The sequence below is a fragment of the Ochotona princeps genome, unplaced genomic scaffold (genome assembly GCF_030435755.1).
Source record: "Ochotona princeps isolate mOchPri1 unplaced genomic scaffold, mOchPri1.hap1 HAP1_SCAFFOLD_5041, whole genome shotgun sequence".
Taxonomy (NCBI): Eukaryota; Metazoa; Chordata; class Mammalia; order Lagomorpha; family Ochotonidae; genus Ochotona; species Ochotona princeps.
This window is the reverse complement of record NW_026699108.1, coordinates 469-17,321: the sequence shown is the minus strand read 5'-3', so window position 1 is coordinate 17,321 and position 16,853 is coordinate 469. Positions and strand designations below refer to the sequence as shown.

Sequence of the window (16,853 nt, the reverse complement as noted above, 5' to 3'; positions counted from 1 at the left end):
CACTACTTTCCATAGACCTTTTTCTTCAACTCTCTCGTCCTCCTCTGTTACGTCTTTGTCCGTGGTGCGTCCTCCTACTTCTTTATATCCACGTACCTCTCATCAAGTTCCACGCGCTTCGTCTTCTGAGCACACGTGCTTGCCACGCTTTCTTGCTCCGCTGCCTCTTCCGGGTATAGCATCGACACCAACAGCCCTAGCACTAGCAGGAGCAGCGTCAGCAGCAGACGCCCGCCGTTCTCAAAGCGGGATGGTTACCGGGACGAAATCGCTGAGGCAGCAACGCATGCACAGCCGTGGAGGTGTAACAGCAGCTGCACAATATCAGACCCGGAAGCAGCAGCAGCAGCAGCGTCCTTCCCATGCTTCTCCCCCAGCACCAACGCCTACACCGACATCAGCGCCAGGAGGGACACCAGCAGCAGGAGAAAAGACTAAGAGCTATGAAGAGCGCTGTACGACAATTAAGCAATACGGGCAACATCAGCGCAGCATAGCGACAACAGCAACAACAGGAATAGAAGGAGGAGGAGGAACCGGAGGTGGATGGACACCTTTGCAGCAGCGAAGCCTTCTTAGTGCATGGCACACGATTGCTATCGTTGAGAAAGTTAGCGCAACTCCGATACGTCCCATGACGATAAAGCGCCTTTTGCAGCTAGAGCCTGCCAGTGAAGCTTCCCTTTTGAAAGGGTAGGAGGATGGAAACGTGCCATATGTTCCTCTGAGCGCCTGTGCCTCTGTGTGTACAAGTATACGCGTCTTGAGTGCATGTATTCTGTGGCTGTACCTCAGCGTATAGTGTAGATCCGGGTGTCCGTGTGTGTGTGTGTATGTATGTACGCATGGACGTATGTAGGTTTTGTGGGTGTGGATCTGTATATATTGTGTACGTGGTATGTGTATCTGTGTTGAATGCATATCAGGTGGGCACCGTATGATAGGGTTTGGATATCTGGTTGACTACCCGATCTGACTGACGGTCTCTCTATTGTCTGAACCCGAGTGTACGTTTGGTGTGCTCGTATGTGTGTGTGGCGGGGAATACTGTGTGTGTTTTTTGTGTGTGTGTGTGTGTATGTGTGTTTTGGGCGTGAGAGTGTGCATATATATATATATATATAAATATATATATATATATAGTTGGTATGCTATACCTTTGTAATTGTGTCTGTGTGTGTATGTAGGTGTCTTTGTATGTGTGTGATGAGTGTGGGTGTGTATGTACGTGCGGAACAATTTATGTGTAACTCGAGGCCGGACATACGCTTTCAGCGATACGTAAAAGAAAAGGCGTAGCTCCAACACACTACCACATGTGACTTTCCATGCTTTGCGTTGTTGAGGTTAACTTATGCAAAAGAAAATCAGCTGCGTCGTCAACACAAAATAGAGCTCCTCTGACGGTGAGCTCCCGCTCTGGCTTTACATTGACCAACGATTGAAGGTGCCTGCTGTGTCTCTGAAATAGAAATAGTGTACAGTTCATGCTTAAGGTCAACGGAAACACCCTTCCTCTGCAGGTAGATGTACGGAAGCATAACTTCAGGTGTATAGTTGCGCTGTTTGGAGAAGGCGGCTTGGCGGCCCTGCAGAGCCTTGTAAGCCTTGTCATCGGCGTCAGTCTTCGTCATTTTCATCCAGCCTTGTCAAGTCTTCATCTACGTAAATGCTTCTATATATGTAGGTGTATGTGTGAGTATTTGGATTATTACATCGTTCTGCTTGGATTCTGCTCGTCCAGTCTTACTTCTGTACAAGGCAGAGCGGTGGAGTCTTTGCACGCTTTTCAAATGACGTTTTTTGTGCGGTAGTGGAATTTTCTCTGCAGCGCGGAGTGGATTCGTGAGGAACTGCCAGTGAGACTCTCTCATCGCCTCTACGATTTTCACAGGCTTCCTCTTGTGGCCGTCGCTCACCCTCTTATTTTCTCCGTGTACGAGTCCTACCTGACCACGTTTGATCGGACAAGAAAGCTCCCGCCTATCACTTCTGCGGCCGAATTGAGGGAATTCATCAAGTAATTTATATGTGGATATATAAACTGTATATAAGAAAAAACTACTCCGTAAAGCTCTACAATTATATATATACAGTACGTGTATACGTGTGATATATGAGTGTGCGTGCGTGTGTGTGTGTCTGTGCGTGTGTGTCTGTGTAGCTAGTCAGCACGTACGTTCAGGAGTCTACCAGGATGCTCGCAACACATATCTATGTGTAGGCAGACCTACAGATAGTAGCGCACGTTCTTGTCTTTTATAATATGTACATTAAAACCGGGGGTCTGCGAAATAATGACACGTCGCTCTCGATCAGTGTAGTATATCTGCGTAGATAACGGGTGTAGCAGTGTTGTGCGTCAAAGAGTATTTGAACTGCGAGTGCAGTCCACGCTTTTGAACAAAGTACATAGATGGATGTTTCCGAATGCAAGGCGGCTTTGTCTGAGTTTTGTGAAAGAGTTTCATATACGCTTATTGTATACACATACACACATTAATCCATCGACGGCACCATCGACTACTTCTGAGTCGTTTGACTATGAACATATGTATATGAGATAAGCTGAGAATTTTTTCCGTATGGGGAAGCATTTTTTGTCTGTTTGAATCGTTATGATAAATAGTGCAGATACCTGACTCGTATGATGAGTATCTAAACCAATGTAAGTAACACACATATATCGTATGCAGCCATGTAGCTCACAAGTATGCCGGGACTGTGACTAGATGAGCGTTTCTTAGACGCTCGACGACAAGAACTGTCTGTGTTGCTGACGGTAGTGTAAATGGGTTCCCAGCAAGCACGTGCTGTACATCTCGAGTAGTTTTGACTTTGAAACGTCGTACACAAATAAGCGCCGGCAGTGCTCGTCCCACGCGTGCCTTTGGGTGGGTTCTGCTTACTGTGAGTGTTGCGCATACTGCAGTCTTGCCAGAGTAATCAAGACGGACTCACAGAGCTGATGTGTGCATCTCTATCGACGGGGCCTGCATGCTGTAGAGTAAACTTTGAGAATGCTTACAGGAACCTATGTGGAGACTGCATATGGTACCTCGTTAAACACATAAATCTAGCACTGATGAACTCACACACATCCATATATGCACACACATACACACGTAGGTAGGAAACACAACGCTGAAATTTCTGACTCACGAACAATCGTCTTTGCACGCGGAAGTCGTTTCGAGCGCGATGGGGTCTATACGCAACTGTCTCACCTACTGACGCGGACACCTACAAATGCACTTACACGGGTGATGCCGGCAAAACCTCACGTACAGACGCTGAGATGGCGGCAGACACACACGAAGTCACACGGCAATCCAAGACACACATAAGCAGCTCGCCCACACATGCACGGAGAACCAGATAGGTGTGTGTGACCGTGTATCCGGTGTGTGTGACCGTGTACTCCCGGTGTGTGTGACCGTGTATCCGGGGTGTGTGACCGTGTATCCGGTGTGTGTGACCGTGTATCCGGTGTGTGTGCTTGTCTCTCCCAACACCACGGAGTCGGCTGCAGACACACAGAGAATCAGCACGGTAGTCCAGGGCACACACATGCAGCTCGCACACACATGCAGCTCGCACACACATGCACGGAGGAGCAGTGTGACCATGTATCAAACGTGTGTACTTCTCGTTCCACCTTCCTCTTTCCCGTTTTGCTTCTTTCTCTCTCTACGTCGGTGATAATGTATGTATTTATATGATAATAGCTTCATGGATTTGCACTCGTGGTTTAGATTCAGAGACATACGAACAGAGACGTGTCCAATAGATGAAATTCCGTCTTTCAATATTTTCCTTCCTTCAAGACAAAGAGACAATCTCGTTTCTGCACTTGTGCCCACACATATCTGTACCAGGAGAAGTATCCATGATTGTATACATGTGCATCTAATGATATGTATCAAACAGTGAAGGTACCAGGGGGATGGGCGGGGTGAAGAGTAACCCTCGGTTGTGACATGGAGATGCGGTTGTCTGCACCACGAACAAACGGAGGGACTGGGGATGGATCGGACTGTGGAGTACGAAGCGCACGCAACAAATCACCTCAGCGTAATAAGAAGTGCGACTCACAGCAATAAAACCCGTTACGCTCTTTCATCAGCTGCAGTGCTTCAGTCAAGTTGCATGCGGGAGGAGAATGGTTGAGAAAGACGGAAAAACGAATCTTACTTCGTTTTTCGGTGTTCCATACGAGGTGAAGGATCCATGATACAGATATAGGCTCTTAACGCTTGCCTTCTGTTGTGCTTGACTTGATTGTATGCGGGAGAAGATATGTTGAGAAAGAGGTGCGTATCGCGTATTGGTCAGCCACTCTACGCAACAATACCACCGTGCATTCTGCTGGAATTAAGCACAAAGAGGGTGGAAATTTTTTTCTGCTAGGGGCACGTTTGGGGCCTCCACCTATTTGTGACGCACGTTATCGCGGTGCAGGTGGCCTTTACTAGACGGCATTCTATATTCTGCTTCCAGTGCATACTAAGATCACTACTACTACTACTGCAGTTACACTTCCTGCCCCGTATATTAATAATAGGATTACTACTACTGCTACTACTACTGGTACTACCGCTCCAATTTCTGCTACAACTGCTACTAATTCTACCACTACCTACGACAACAAGTACTACTATCTCTGCCGAGCATCTTGGACAAAAGCCTCGAGACGGCTCTTGTCTATTTGCTTGAGAAGTGACGTTGTTTGTGCAAAAACCGCGTATTCACACATACACACAAACACACCCCACACAGATTAACACCTCCTTATGCTCCGATATTGCAGAGCTTACCATAGATATATATGCCTAGGCTTCTCAGGCAGGCTCGACCACATTTCCATTATGCAACAAATATTCTTCGATGCAGAGCCCAATAATTGGTGGCGTCGCAGCGCCTCCTCCCTATGCACACACACACACGCACAAATTCTCGGGCAGACACATCTGTGCTCATGAACTTGATGGTCTGTAACCTCTCCAGCACGTTTCGAGTTGTTCTCGTGCCTGCCCCTGTTCGACAGCTGAGAGTATCACTAGGGTTGTCATTGTGTAGGACACATTTTTCTACGTAGCGTCTCATTGGCGCTGTAGCACTGCTTCAGACGAAAAGAACCTGCAGCAGCACTCAGAAATAAAACAATACCTTCCAGCAACAGTGTGTCTCATGTCTATTCGAGCACCTCTTACTTATTTGTTTATGGTACGTAATGATCTCCGCCGTATATCTTTACAGTGCACGGAATGGTGGCCGCCATATATTTCTACAATGCGAAATGGTGGCTGCCATATATGTTTACAGTGCGAGATGGTGGCCCCACATATATATACAATATGTGGTGGTGGCCTCCATTCAACTTGACGGTGTGTGGTGGACTCTGCATATTTCTACATCGTGTAGTGGTGGTGGTGATGGTGGTGGTGGTGGTGGGCGCCATGTGAAGCGTACGGGGTGTGATGGTGGTTACCATCTATCTAAACAATGCATGATCTTAGCTGCCCGTCATACATGCTGTGATGAAGTACTCATGTCTCAGTAAGCGTCAGTTTCATGAGCGGGTGAACTCTAGGCTTGAGGAGGAAAAGTATCAGTGTGATGGTGGTTACCATCTATCTAAACAATGCATGATCTTAGCTGCCCGTCATACATGCTGTGATGAAGTACTCATGTCTCAGTAAGCGTCAGTTTCATGAGCGGGTGAACTCTAGGCTTGAGGAGGAAAAAGTATCAGGCATGCTGTGATGACTATATATATGCTTGTATGCGTCAACAGAGTGTGTGTGTGCGTCTCTCTCACTCTTGTAGAAAAAAATAGAAAGACCACCCACAGAGGAGAGCGACATACTGGTAAGGAGGCGTGAACGACCCAAGCTATGTACTGCAATGATCACAGAGACTAGGAGAGGGCTGTATATTTAGTGACGTCCGTGTGCTGGTGGTGGACATTGAATGTTCTTCTGTACATTCTAGTTGATAGCCTGCGCATGCTGTCATATGTGTTCCGGGTTGCATTATTTACTCGTTTTCCGTATGACGGTTGATTTTTGCAGAATTGTGGAGAAAGAGAGATCGACACATGACCGCACTGTGGATTATATGGGGCAAGGCGTTCGCCAGCTACGGCGTGTTTGCAGAGACGTAGACCTCAATCCGTTCTTAGAAAGGTTTTTTTATTTTCGTATAGGAAGGCGAGTTATGATAGATCAGCTCGTTCACCTCCAGCGCGAACAGGTGAGCGTAGATTACGGGCTGACTTTCTCGCGTTCTCACAAACACACGCACACACGCGTGTATTACGTGCTGACTCTTTCTCTCATTCTCACAAACACACACAGGCACACACGCACAGCTGCAGGTACAGAGAGGCAGATTTGTCTATAGAGTGCTTTTCAAGCATTCGGCTCTATTTCTATCAGCATGGGTTCGCGTGCACTTCACCGCAGACAGACGGAGTCTATCTCTAGAGAGCTATATCCACGCATAACCTTTTTATGTCTGTGATGGTGGCCTACGTCATCTGTATCTTGGCGGTTCACGCATCTTGTTTCTCTTGCTCTCTGCACAGTAGTGTTCCGTCAGGCACGCACAGAGGTATCTACGAAGCCCCCCGCCTTAGATCTCTCTTCCTTCGATCATATATCTCCTTCTGTCATAGGCATCTGAAAATGGCGCCTCCTCTACACCAGGCTTCCAACGTCATTAGAGTGTCAGCAGCACGAACGCGCGCATATACGTATATACATATATATATATACACATGAATTTACATGTACATACCCACAAATATACATATATATATGCATATGTATAAATAGATGCATACATACATACATATAAATGGTAGCGTTAGTGAGCAGTGTTCTACGTATCTTCCTGTGTGTATGTCATGTGCGTTGCATTCTCCTTTTTGCTGAGCTCCTTTCTCCTCTCCGTCTTTCTATCGCAATTCTCCCCCTCCGCCCGTGTTGCGTTGCTGACTGTACCGCTATGTATATTTCGTGGTGCTGATTGTCTTTTTGTTCACTTTCTCTCTTTCGCCCGCTCGTTCTTTTGCAGTTCATCGCCCGTCCCTCCCGCTTATGCGGCGTCGCTATTGCGAGAGTCAAACGGCAGTCACGATGACACTTACGTGGCTCGTACAGCGATTTTTCAAACGCGTGCTCCTACACTTCCACTTAGGGCTCTACCACCCAACTGCATGCAACCAGCCTCTCAGGCCCCCCCTTCCAATACGCAGTAACGTGGCCATTACTCCACTTCAATAAATATATATGTATGCGTATTTGAATAAACATATGCATATGTACTGATGCAACTAGGATGAAGGGGGGTAATCAGGAGGAGAGGTATTGATGTTGAAAATTAGTTATATAATAGTGTCAGTATACCTTCAGAACGATGACTTAAGTTTACATACAAGTATATATATATATATATACGCCCATGCAGCAGGACAGAAGATCTTGTTTTTATAGTAATATCAGTAAACTCTTCGATGCTGTAACAGAAATTTACTTGTATATATATACATAGATGCGCATGCAGGAGGGGCGAAAGTCTCACTTCATAATAATGTCAGCATATCTTCCCTACCTATATATATATATATGCGCGTGCAGATATGTATACTATATGTATAGATATATATATACACGCGTGTAGCTGGGAGAAAGGTCTTGTTGTATGATACTGTCAGTATATCTCTACTACTGTACCATAACTTGACATTAATTGTACTCCCCTTCCCCTCCTCCACTCAAACAATGGTGGACTGCATTTCCCTCGCCATCTTCCACTGGAGGAATAGTGAACTGCACTCCCCTCACCCTCCTCCTCCCCAACCCCCCCGCTGATTCGTTTGCACTTGTACAAAAGCCGTCTGCATCCTACGCAGTTTTTCCCTCAGTAGACTCTGTTCTCCTCTGTAGTCGTATATCTCCACCGCTTCTTTCTGACAGTATTTGGTGTGTGCTCGTCTTCTCCTGTTTCGCTTATAACTTCTCTTTCTATCTTCCTGGGGATCCTGTGTAATTATCACACCTCTTTTCTATGAGTAGTCTGGCTGTGTTTGACGACTCAACTCTGGGGTCTCGCCTTGGTCAGTCCCCGCGTTTCCCTTTTCTCAGGTGTGAATGCCTTTCTGCATGTTTTTCTTGAAAGGATTACACCAACTCGAGACGTATCTTACACGTTACAGAGGACGTGAATACAGACATAAAGTAGATACACACTAGGACTGCCTTGTACTAAAACTCACCTTCTTTATCTTCGGCTGCCTCTCTGTTTCCACTCGCCTTGTACATGTGCTGCCGAGAATTTCTGTATTCTCCAGTACACTCTCAAAGAGGTGCCTGCGTGTGTATGAATACGTGTGCATGTCGACGTGGATATGTATGCGGTGTGCGTAGGTATACCACACACGTGTGCATGTCCCCGTGGATATGTGTGTGTGTGTGTGTGATGTACGTGGGTATTTCCAGTACGTCAAGTACGTGTACGTGTAATAGTCGATGTGCACATTACATGTACCCCTACGCTTGTATGTGTATAAGAGATACCCCAGTAGCCTCTCTTCTTACGCGTGACTACAGCAGTGATTCGGCATTGTTACCAGTGCGGTTATGTGGAGTCTATACGTCTCGTGTGTTTGTGGAAAAGTGTCTTTAAATATGTGTCCTTACGCACATATACGTGAGGTCTGCTGATGCAGCACTGCGTGTGCTCATAGGATGGGTGGAGAGGCATAATCCACTTAGAGTGTCATGCAGCCAAAGTCATCGAGCAACGTGCGCGAGATGTTCGTGAAGCCTGCCGTTCGACGTATGGGCTTGCTCCACCTATTCTTCTTACGGGTAGGAGGACGCTAGATACACTTGTTCTTTCCCTCCCCTCTCTGTCTCTGTCTCTCTCTCTATGTATATATATATACGTATGCGTGCATGCGTCTTGGTAGGTAACTTTTCTTCAGCCCCACTCTCGGCGTCTGTAAGTGTGTATGTATGTATGTATGTGCATATGCATTTTATGTCTGTCTTTGTGCATATGATTATGGTGTTGTGCGTAGCTGTGTCTGTGCATATACATGTAGTACTAATAGTCGGAGTAGAAGTAGTGTACTTACATGTGAGCGTGTGTCTCTCTGTCTTTCTGTCTGTTCTACTTGTATAAGTGGTGGTTGCAGCCTATGCTGCCTTCGTAGTGGCCTAGTGACCCTGTTTGTCGCTCCTTTTCTCCGTTATGCACCACCCCCCCCCTGCCCTCTCTCGTTTACGTCATTATATGCAACGGGCGCCTGACTTCTCGTCGATATAACATAGGAAGTAGTCTACCCACTACATTGTTTGCCCGTCACAATGCGCAGATGTGTGTTTCAGGATGGCTTTGCCCATATATATATACACATGTGTACACTGAATTATGTACATATACAGTGTGTATGTATGTATTCGCAGTAGCGTGTGCAGCACGATATACTAATTATTTACATAATGATGCAATGAAAGTTTTACAGGAAGGGAAAGAGGAAAGGATCAGAAGAAGTCTGCTCAAAACAATTCTCCTCTCCTTTCCGCCCTCGTCTGTGTCGTCAAATGATATGCTAGTTGTCATGTAGAATACTCTCTGGAAGACTGCAAGCAGCAGCCATCTCTCTGTGTTTGCTACCTCTGTGTGGGATCTGTTGCATATATAAAACTTAAGCGTTCCTCAGTCGTTTATGTATGTGTCTCTCTCCTCTCTCACATTGTCTCGGGGCTCTCTTTGCCAGCACACACATACGGGCTGTCTTTGCCAACACACACACACACAGAGAGAAACACACATTCCACCGCCCGTGTAGACACTGGCCTGCTGCCGTACAGTATCAGCCCACATCCCGTGCGCAGATTCGCTAGAGTGCATATTTGCATACATATATATATATAATTAATGGGGGTCTCGTACATACGTACATCTGTGAAGTGTGATGTACGGGCGAATGTATGTGTACACGTAAGCATCTGCTATCAACCCCTCGTCTCTTACCTATTCACCGACCATTTCCGTCTGCAACGCACATTTGTGTATTCACCGCACTTTTGCGTTGCCCTCCCCACAGTTTTACATATTCAACGTAAATTTGCATGTTGAGTGCACATGTGCGTATTGAGGGCACATGGGCGTACTCGAGGCACATGGGCGTATTGTAGGCACATGGGCGTATTGGAGGCACATGGGCGTATTGAAGGCACATGGGCGTATTGAGCGCGCGCGGGCGTATTGAGGGCATATGGGCGTGTTGAAGGCACATTGACGTGTTGAGGGCACATGGGGGTTCTGGGTGCACATGGAGGTACTGAGGGCACACTGGCGTCCTGAGCACACACTTTCGTGTTCGTGAGAGATGTAGACATTCTGCACAAAACGTTGCTCGTGAACGACGATGTCATCGCGTCTGTCTGGCAAGTGAAGGGTGTTATACTATACTCCATATACGTGCACGCCTTTCTACATACATACGTACCGGCATATACACATGTATGTATATTGGTAGTCACCTTCTTACGTACTACTGTAGGCCCACTGTGTGCGTAAGTGTGGCTCTCTTCCTCTGTAAACCGCCTTTTTTTCTCAGGTTTTCCGTTTTTCTTGTAAGTGACCAATGTTCTTTTTGCTTGTCTTCGTCTAGCCATCCTTCCAGAGAAGCCTTTTGCTTCTCCTCCTTTTACACGTGGGTAGCATCTCCTCCCTCGCCTGCTCCATACGGCCTATTTGTCTCGCACATTTTCCTCCATTTGTCTCCTTTTTACTAATACATTCCTTTTTCCTCTTTCAACGGCCTGTGTCCCATGATCTCATTTTTTTCCGTCCTCCTCTGCTCACCAAACTCGTAAGTAACTAGTCCACGGGGCTCCTGCTAGTGCATCTTACAGCATTGCTATATTACAGAGCTACTGAATTACACTCTAATATGTATAGCTAGTGATTTACACACACAACTCTATAGAGACATATATGGGGGGAAGTGTACAAACGATAACATATAGCTACCGAATTACACGCTGTCATACATAGCTAGTGACTTACTATTAGATATAGCTATAGGTACTTCTGTCTGTATGATAAAAGTGTATATACACACACACACTATCTACGTACATATGGGCAGCAATGTACTCAGTATAATAAACAGCTACTGAATTACACGCTACTCTATATAAACACAACTCGATGCACTAGTTTATAGAGCTACTCGAGTACACCCTCTTTTGAATAGCTACTATATATATATATATATGTATGTGTATAGCTACTGATTTGCGCACTGTCATACGTTGCCACTGATGTACACACTCTTGTACACAGCTACACACACTTATATATATATATATGTAGATAGATACACTACTGTATGTAGCTACTAAGTAATTTACACACTGTTATAGTTAACGACTTACTTACTTACTGTTGCACAAAGCTAATAATTTACACACTAGTCTATGTAGCTACTGATTTACACGCTATCCTACGTAGCTACTTATCTAAACACTAACATACATAGCTACTAACCTACGCACTACCATTAAATGCTACTGGTCTACACACTACCATACCTAGCTACTGACATACGCACTAACATAGACGGCTACTGGTCTACACACTACCATACAAAGCTACTGACTTACGCACTAACATAGACGGCTACTGGTCTACACACTACCATACAAAGCTACTGACATACGCACTAACACAGACGGCTACTGGTCTACACACTACCATACAAAGCTACTGACATACGCACTAACACAGACGGCTACTGGTCTACACACTACCATACAAAGCTACTGACTTACGCACTACCATAGGAAGCTACTGATTTACACCCTGTCATACGCACTACCATAGGAAGCTACTGATTTACACCCTGTCATACATAGCTACTCTTTTACACACTACTAATACATATATATATATATATATAGCTGACCAATTCACACACTATTATCGAGAACAATTACGTCAAACAGTATTGTATATAGCTACTGATGTTCGCACTCTTGAATATGGCTGTTGATTTACTACGTATCTGCCAGCCTCGCAGGACCACCGCTCATGCACAGTCGCGTCAAGCGTCTCCATTGGCCCTGGTTTCCACAACACGAAGTTGCATTACCCAGTTGTAGGACCGTTTCTTCCTTCTCTATTTCTAATGGGCAGTGATGTATTTTGTACATGTACATACATGGTACATGGTCGCTACACACTGCCACACATAGGCAGCCACACAGACGCATACTTGTGAGTAACGTGTCTTGCTCTATACCGACTGCTTGCATGCAAGCTTATTTGCTCACGTGTCGTACTGTGCTCTAGACGGTGACTTGCGTTTCACTGAAGTACATCTATACAGATATATATACGTTTGCTTATAGATGCGTGTGCATATATGTATATATATACACATATATAAATGTATATATAGAGAGAGGGAGCTAAAAGAAAGAGCGAGAGAGCGTAGTAATTCAACAGCCATATTTAAGAGTGCGAACACCAATAGCTATATACAATACTCTTTGACGTAATACTTCTAGATAATAGTGTGTAGATTGGTAGCTATATATATATATATATATATTATAGGTGTGCCTATGTGTACATACGTATATTAAAAAAAAGACAGAGAGGGGGCGGCGGTGCATGTGTATGGTAACTAGCCAGCATTGCATATATGTCTTCATAGTAAACAGGCAGCGGTATGCGTATGTACGTAGTTCTCATATGTATGCACCGCCGTCCCCCTCTCTATCTCTTTCTCTGTATATATATACATATATATACACATGTGCACATTTTCGCCTCATATACATTGAGTGGGGGAGCTATATGCATACATAATGAGTCGGTCTGCGTTGTATATATGGGAAGTAGGCTGGGGTATGCATATATTTGGTGAGCGGCAATGCATACATTTGCGTGAGGAGCTATTTGCGTATCTATTGTGTGGGCTAGAGGTATATATATGGTATGTAGGCAGAGGTGTGCATATATTTGGTGGGCAGCAATGCATATATATCATTGAGTAGGGAGCTATTTGCATATGTAATGAGTGGTGGCACCGTTGTGTGTATGGGAAGTAGGCAGAGGTATGCATATATATTGAGTAAGCAGCTTTTGATCTACTCCTTATTTAGCGATGTGTTCGGGTGCGCTTAGAATAAGAAAGACACACAAACGCAACATATACTCAACGCAGTAGACGCAGCGTATCGATGGTGTACATATCAATGCCACATATGCACGTCACCAAATGATGTGAGCGAAGGCTTCTAATTTTTGTCTTCGTGATTGCAACAAGCCTTTTATCTGCTTGTTCGTGAGCGCAGGCATGTGAGTTTGTTTGTAGAAAACGGAGGCTTTTCGTCTTTTCGTTCGTAAACGCAGGCTTTTCCGCGTTTCTTCGTTCCTTGCTGCGGGGTCGGTGGCTTGTTTCTTGCAGGCAACGTGAGATGCGTTTCGCTACTATTCCTGACCACCTCGCATTGATAATTACTGAAATATTGAAAAATGCAGTACGTGCAACAGTTGAATTCCACACAATGGGGAATTCCCTTGTAGATGCCACTACTAGAAGTCTTATACAAGACGATGAAGATCTTCCTGAAGTTAAAGTCGAAGTGTATAAGGGCAAGAGAGAAGTTGTCATAAAAATATCTGATAAGGGTAAGTTCTTTCATATATAATATATGATACATACAGACACACCTACACCATATATGTACAAATGTACATATATATATACACATATATGTACAGGTATGCTTATATACATATATACGTATGAACATATAGTGTCTGTACTCTTCTTCTTTTATTTAGTCTTTTTTCCAGGACTCATCACTTTTGAGTCATTGTATCATACAGGCACTTACGTCCACATATATATATATATAAATATATACACTGACTTAATAGAGAAACGCTTGGTATAGGCTTTTCACCATAGCGATATATATATATATACATATATATTGAGTGGGCTGTGCCGTATGTGTGAAATAGTGGAGAACATACGATCGATTGTATGACCAACATGCGGACGTACAGGCATGATTTTTTTACATAACAATGTGATGGACCTCAGGAAGGGGAAGGAGAAGGAATAAGATGTAGCTACTTGCGTACTTCTCACGGGTGGGTAGGTTGAATTTTATTGAACACAGACTGTAGACGCAGTGAAGACGTGCAAGGCAGCCCGATACACACTTCCCACCCTCCTAAAGCAAAAGGGAAAAGGAGACAGGCACAGAGAAAGAGAGAGAGAAGAGAGAGAAAAGCAGAGATACACAACACAAAGACGGACAGAGAGGGGTGGAAGAAGAGAAAGACAATAAGGAGAAATAGTGAGGGCACAAGATCAACAGCACCTTAAGGTATACTAGAGAGAGAGAGAAACGAAGGAAGAGTGACACACAGAGATGGGCAGGGAGGGAGAGACGAAACGAGTCACATTAGAAAGAATCAGAAAGAGAGAGTGAGAGAGACCGAAAAAGAAAAACACAATGACGATAGACAGACAGAGACAGCAGGAGCGAACAGAGAAGAGTCTCTTTACGAAGAAGTCAGTAAAACGATAAAGATCAGAATGATGTATAATAGTAGTAGTACTAGTATTGATAGTATGACTAGTAGTGGCAGTAGTAGTAGTAGTAGCCTGTATGGACGTACTCCAGATGATGTGGTCACAGTTCTTTTGTCGGTACGCGTGTTGTATATGTAGCCCGTGAGTGTCTTCAAAAAAAATCCTTACTTACCTGTAAAACATCTCTTCTCTCTCCATAGAGTCACATACTGGGCGACAACAAAGCCATCTCGGTCTGGCCGGGCTCACGGAGGCGTGTGTATGTATATATGTGTGTGTGTGTGTGTGTATATTCGTCTATGTGCATGTGTTTGTACAAGTGAGCTTTTATATATATATATGTATATGTGTGTGTGTGTCTGTTTGGAAGTGTGTGTGTGTGTGTGTGCGCCTGTGTAGATGGTTCTGTATATCTACATGTGTGTTTATATGACTCCTATCTGTCTATGTGATATATATATATATATGTATATACATATGTGTGCCTTTGAGACGGTGCGTATATATGGTTCAGTGTATATGCACTTGCGCATGTATGTGTGGGTGTGTGTAGAGAGCTATTTCCTCTTTTGTTCATAGAAATAGCTCTCCGTATACTCCCCTCAGTGTAGACGGTGTAATATTCTGTGTGTATGTTCGTTGTAAGCGTCTGTTCGCTCTCTTCTTTTCTGTTTGCAAGCATCCCTCTGTTTTGCTTTTCGTAGCAGAGAACACGTGTTCCTCCCTCTGTTCATACCTGCTGCCTAGGTTTCACGAATGATGCTGTAGTCTCTGTGTGTGTGTGTCTGTGTGTGTATGTATGGCTGCTTGACTTTAATATGTCGTCAGTTTTCTGTTTCATGCACGACTGACTCTATGATCCATCAGACCATGATAATTTTTTGTCTTGTACTACTTCCTTGCAGGCAACTTCCTCTCAAGTATGCTGCATATTTCCGTGTTTTCTCGCGTGTTCTCTATCAATAAGCATTTCTCTTTTTCGAAATAAAAAGACGTGTCAATTTTTTCGCTCTTAAACCGTTTTTTATCACAGCATCTTTAGTGCTGACAAGCACCTCTACTTTCTTGTACACTGCGTAATTTCGCATTTTCTCTTCTTCTCTGTTTCCAAGCATCCCTCTTTGCATGTGTGCTCGTTAGCGTGTAGCATACCAGCTCCTCTGTAGACACGCACCTACCGTTTTATGTACGTTGCGTTGCGTACTTCTTGTATCTACTTTTATGTAGATCTATATACAAGCACCTGTCTTCTTGCTTTCTTTCCCTCCAAGAACGCGAAGTTTTGTGTATGTTCCCGTTCCGACTTTTCAGGTCTTCCTTCTGTGTGGAGGAGCACTTCTACCGGTTTTTTCAATGTACGTTGCATAAGTTCGTATTTTTTCTTCTTTCTTGTATACACGCATCCCTCTGCTTCCTTCATTTTGAAAACAGACGTAATATTGTTTCTGTGTGCTCGTCACCCTTCATTATATCTTCTGCGCTGACAAACAACCCTCTGTCTCTCTCTGTTTCAATGCCTCTTACGCGCACCTGTCTCTATTATGTCATAATATATGTATATACATACATATGTGTGTGTATATATGTGTGTATTGATGTATGGCTCTGCATAAATATCAACAGTATTCCAGTCACGTCTCTCTTTTTCTATCTTCTCTCAGATCCCAATAGTTGCCGTGTAATGCGCGTAACGCAGCAGTAGTAGTAGTAGTAGCAACACTAGCAGTAGTACTACAAGATAGTTGTCTTTTTGTGTTGTTAGAGAGTGCTGTGTACAACGGATTAAAGATATGCTTCTGTTTTGCCTTTCGGTCACATTTTCTCTTCTTTTCTTCCAGGTGGTGGCGTACCACCCGCGAAACTAACGGATATATGGAGTTTCGGGTTAGCGCTGCTCTCCCTTCGTTTCGCTGCAGTTTCTTTTTCATGAGCCACCGTACCTTCACGTGGAGACATTTGTGCGCTAATAACACTGAGACATTTGTGCGCTAATAACACTATTGCTCGCCCCCGCTGCCCATCCTCACTACACTACACTCCCTTCTTCTCTTTTCTCTAGGTTCTTTCTCACGTACATGTCTCTTTGTTTTATTCTCTCTCTCTTTCTCTTATTCTCTCTCTTTTTTCTCTCTCTGTCTCTCTCTCTATTTCTCTCTTTCTGTCTCTCTCTTTCTTTCTCACATTCTTTCTCTCTTTCTTTCTTTTTTTCTCT

The 16,853-nt window shown here is 44.4% G+C and overlaps 1 protein-coding gene across 1 annotated transcript; it reads left to right on the top strand.

The window, feature by feature from the left end:
• Positions 1 to 250: 250 nt before the first annotated feature.
• LOC131479149 (uncharacterized) lies at positions 251 to 16,525 on the top strand (the record flags this gene model as incomplete). The annotated part of the gene is made up of 7 exons (XM_058659721.1): positions 251 to 693; positions 1,832 to 2,020; positions 6,075 to 6,255; positions 8,753 to 8,876; positions 10,363 to 10,373; positions 13,509 to 13,722; positions 16,480 to 16,525. Coding segments are annotated over exons 1-7 (1,208 nt in total), but the record flags the coding sequence as incomplete, so codon positions are not given.
• Between the last annotated feature and the right edge of the window lie 328 nt (positions 16,526 to 16,853).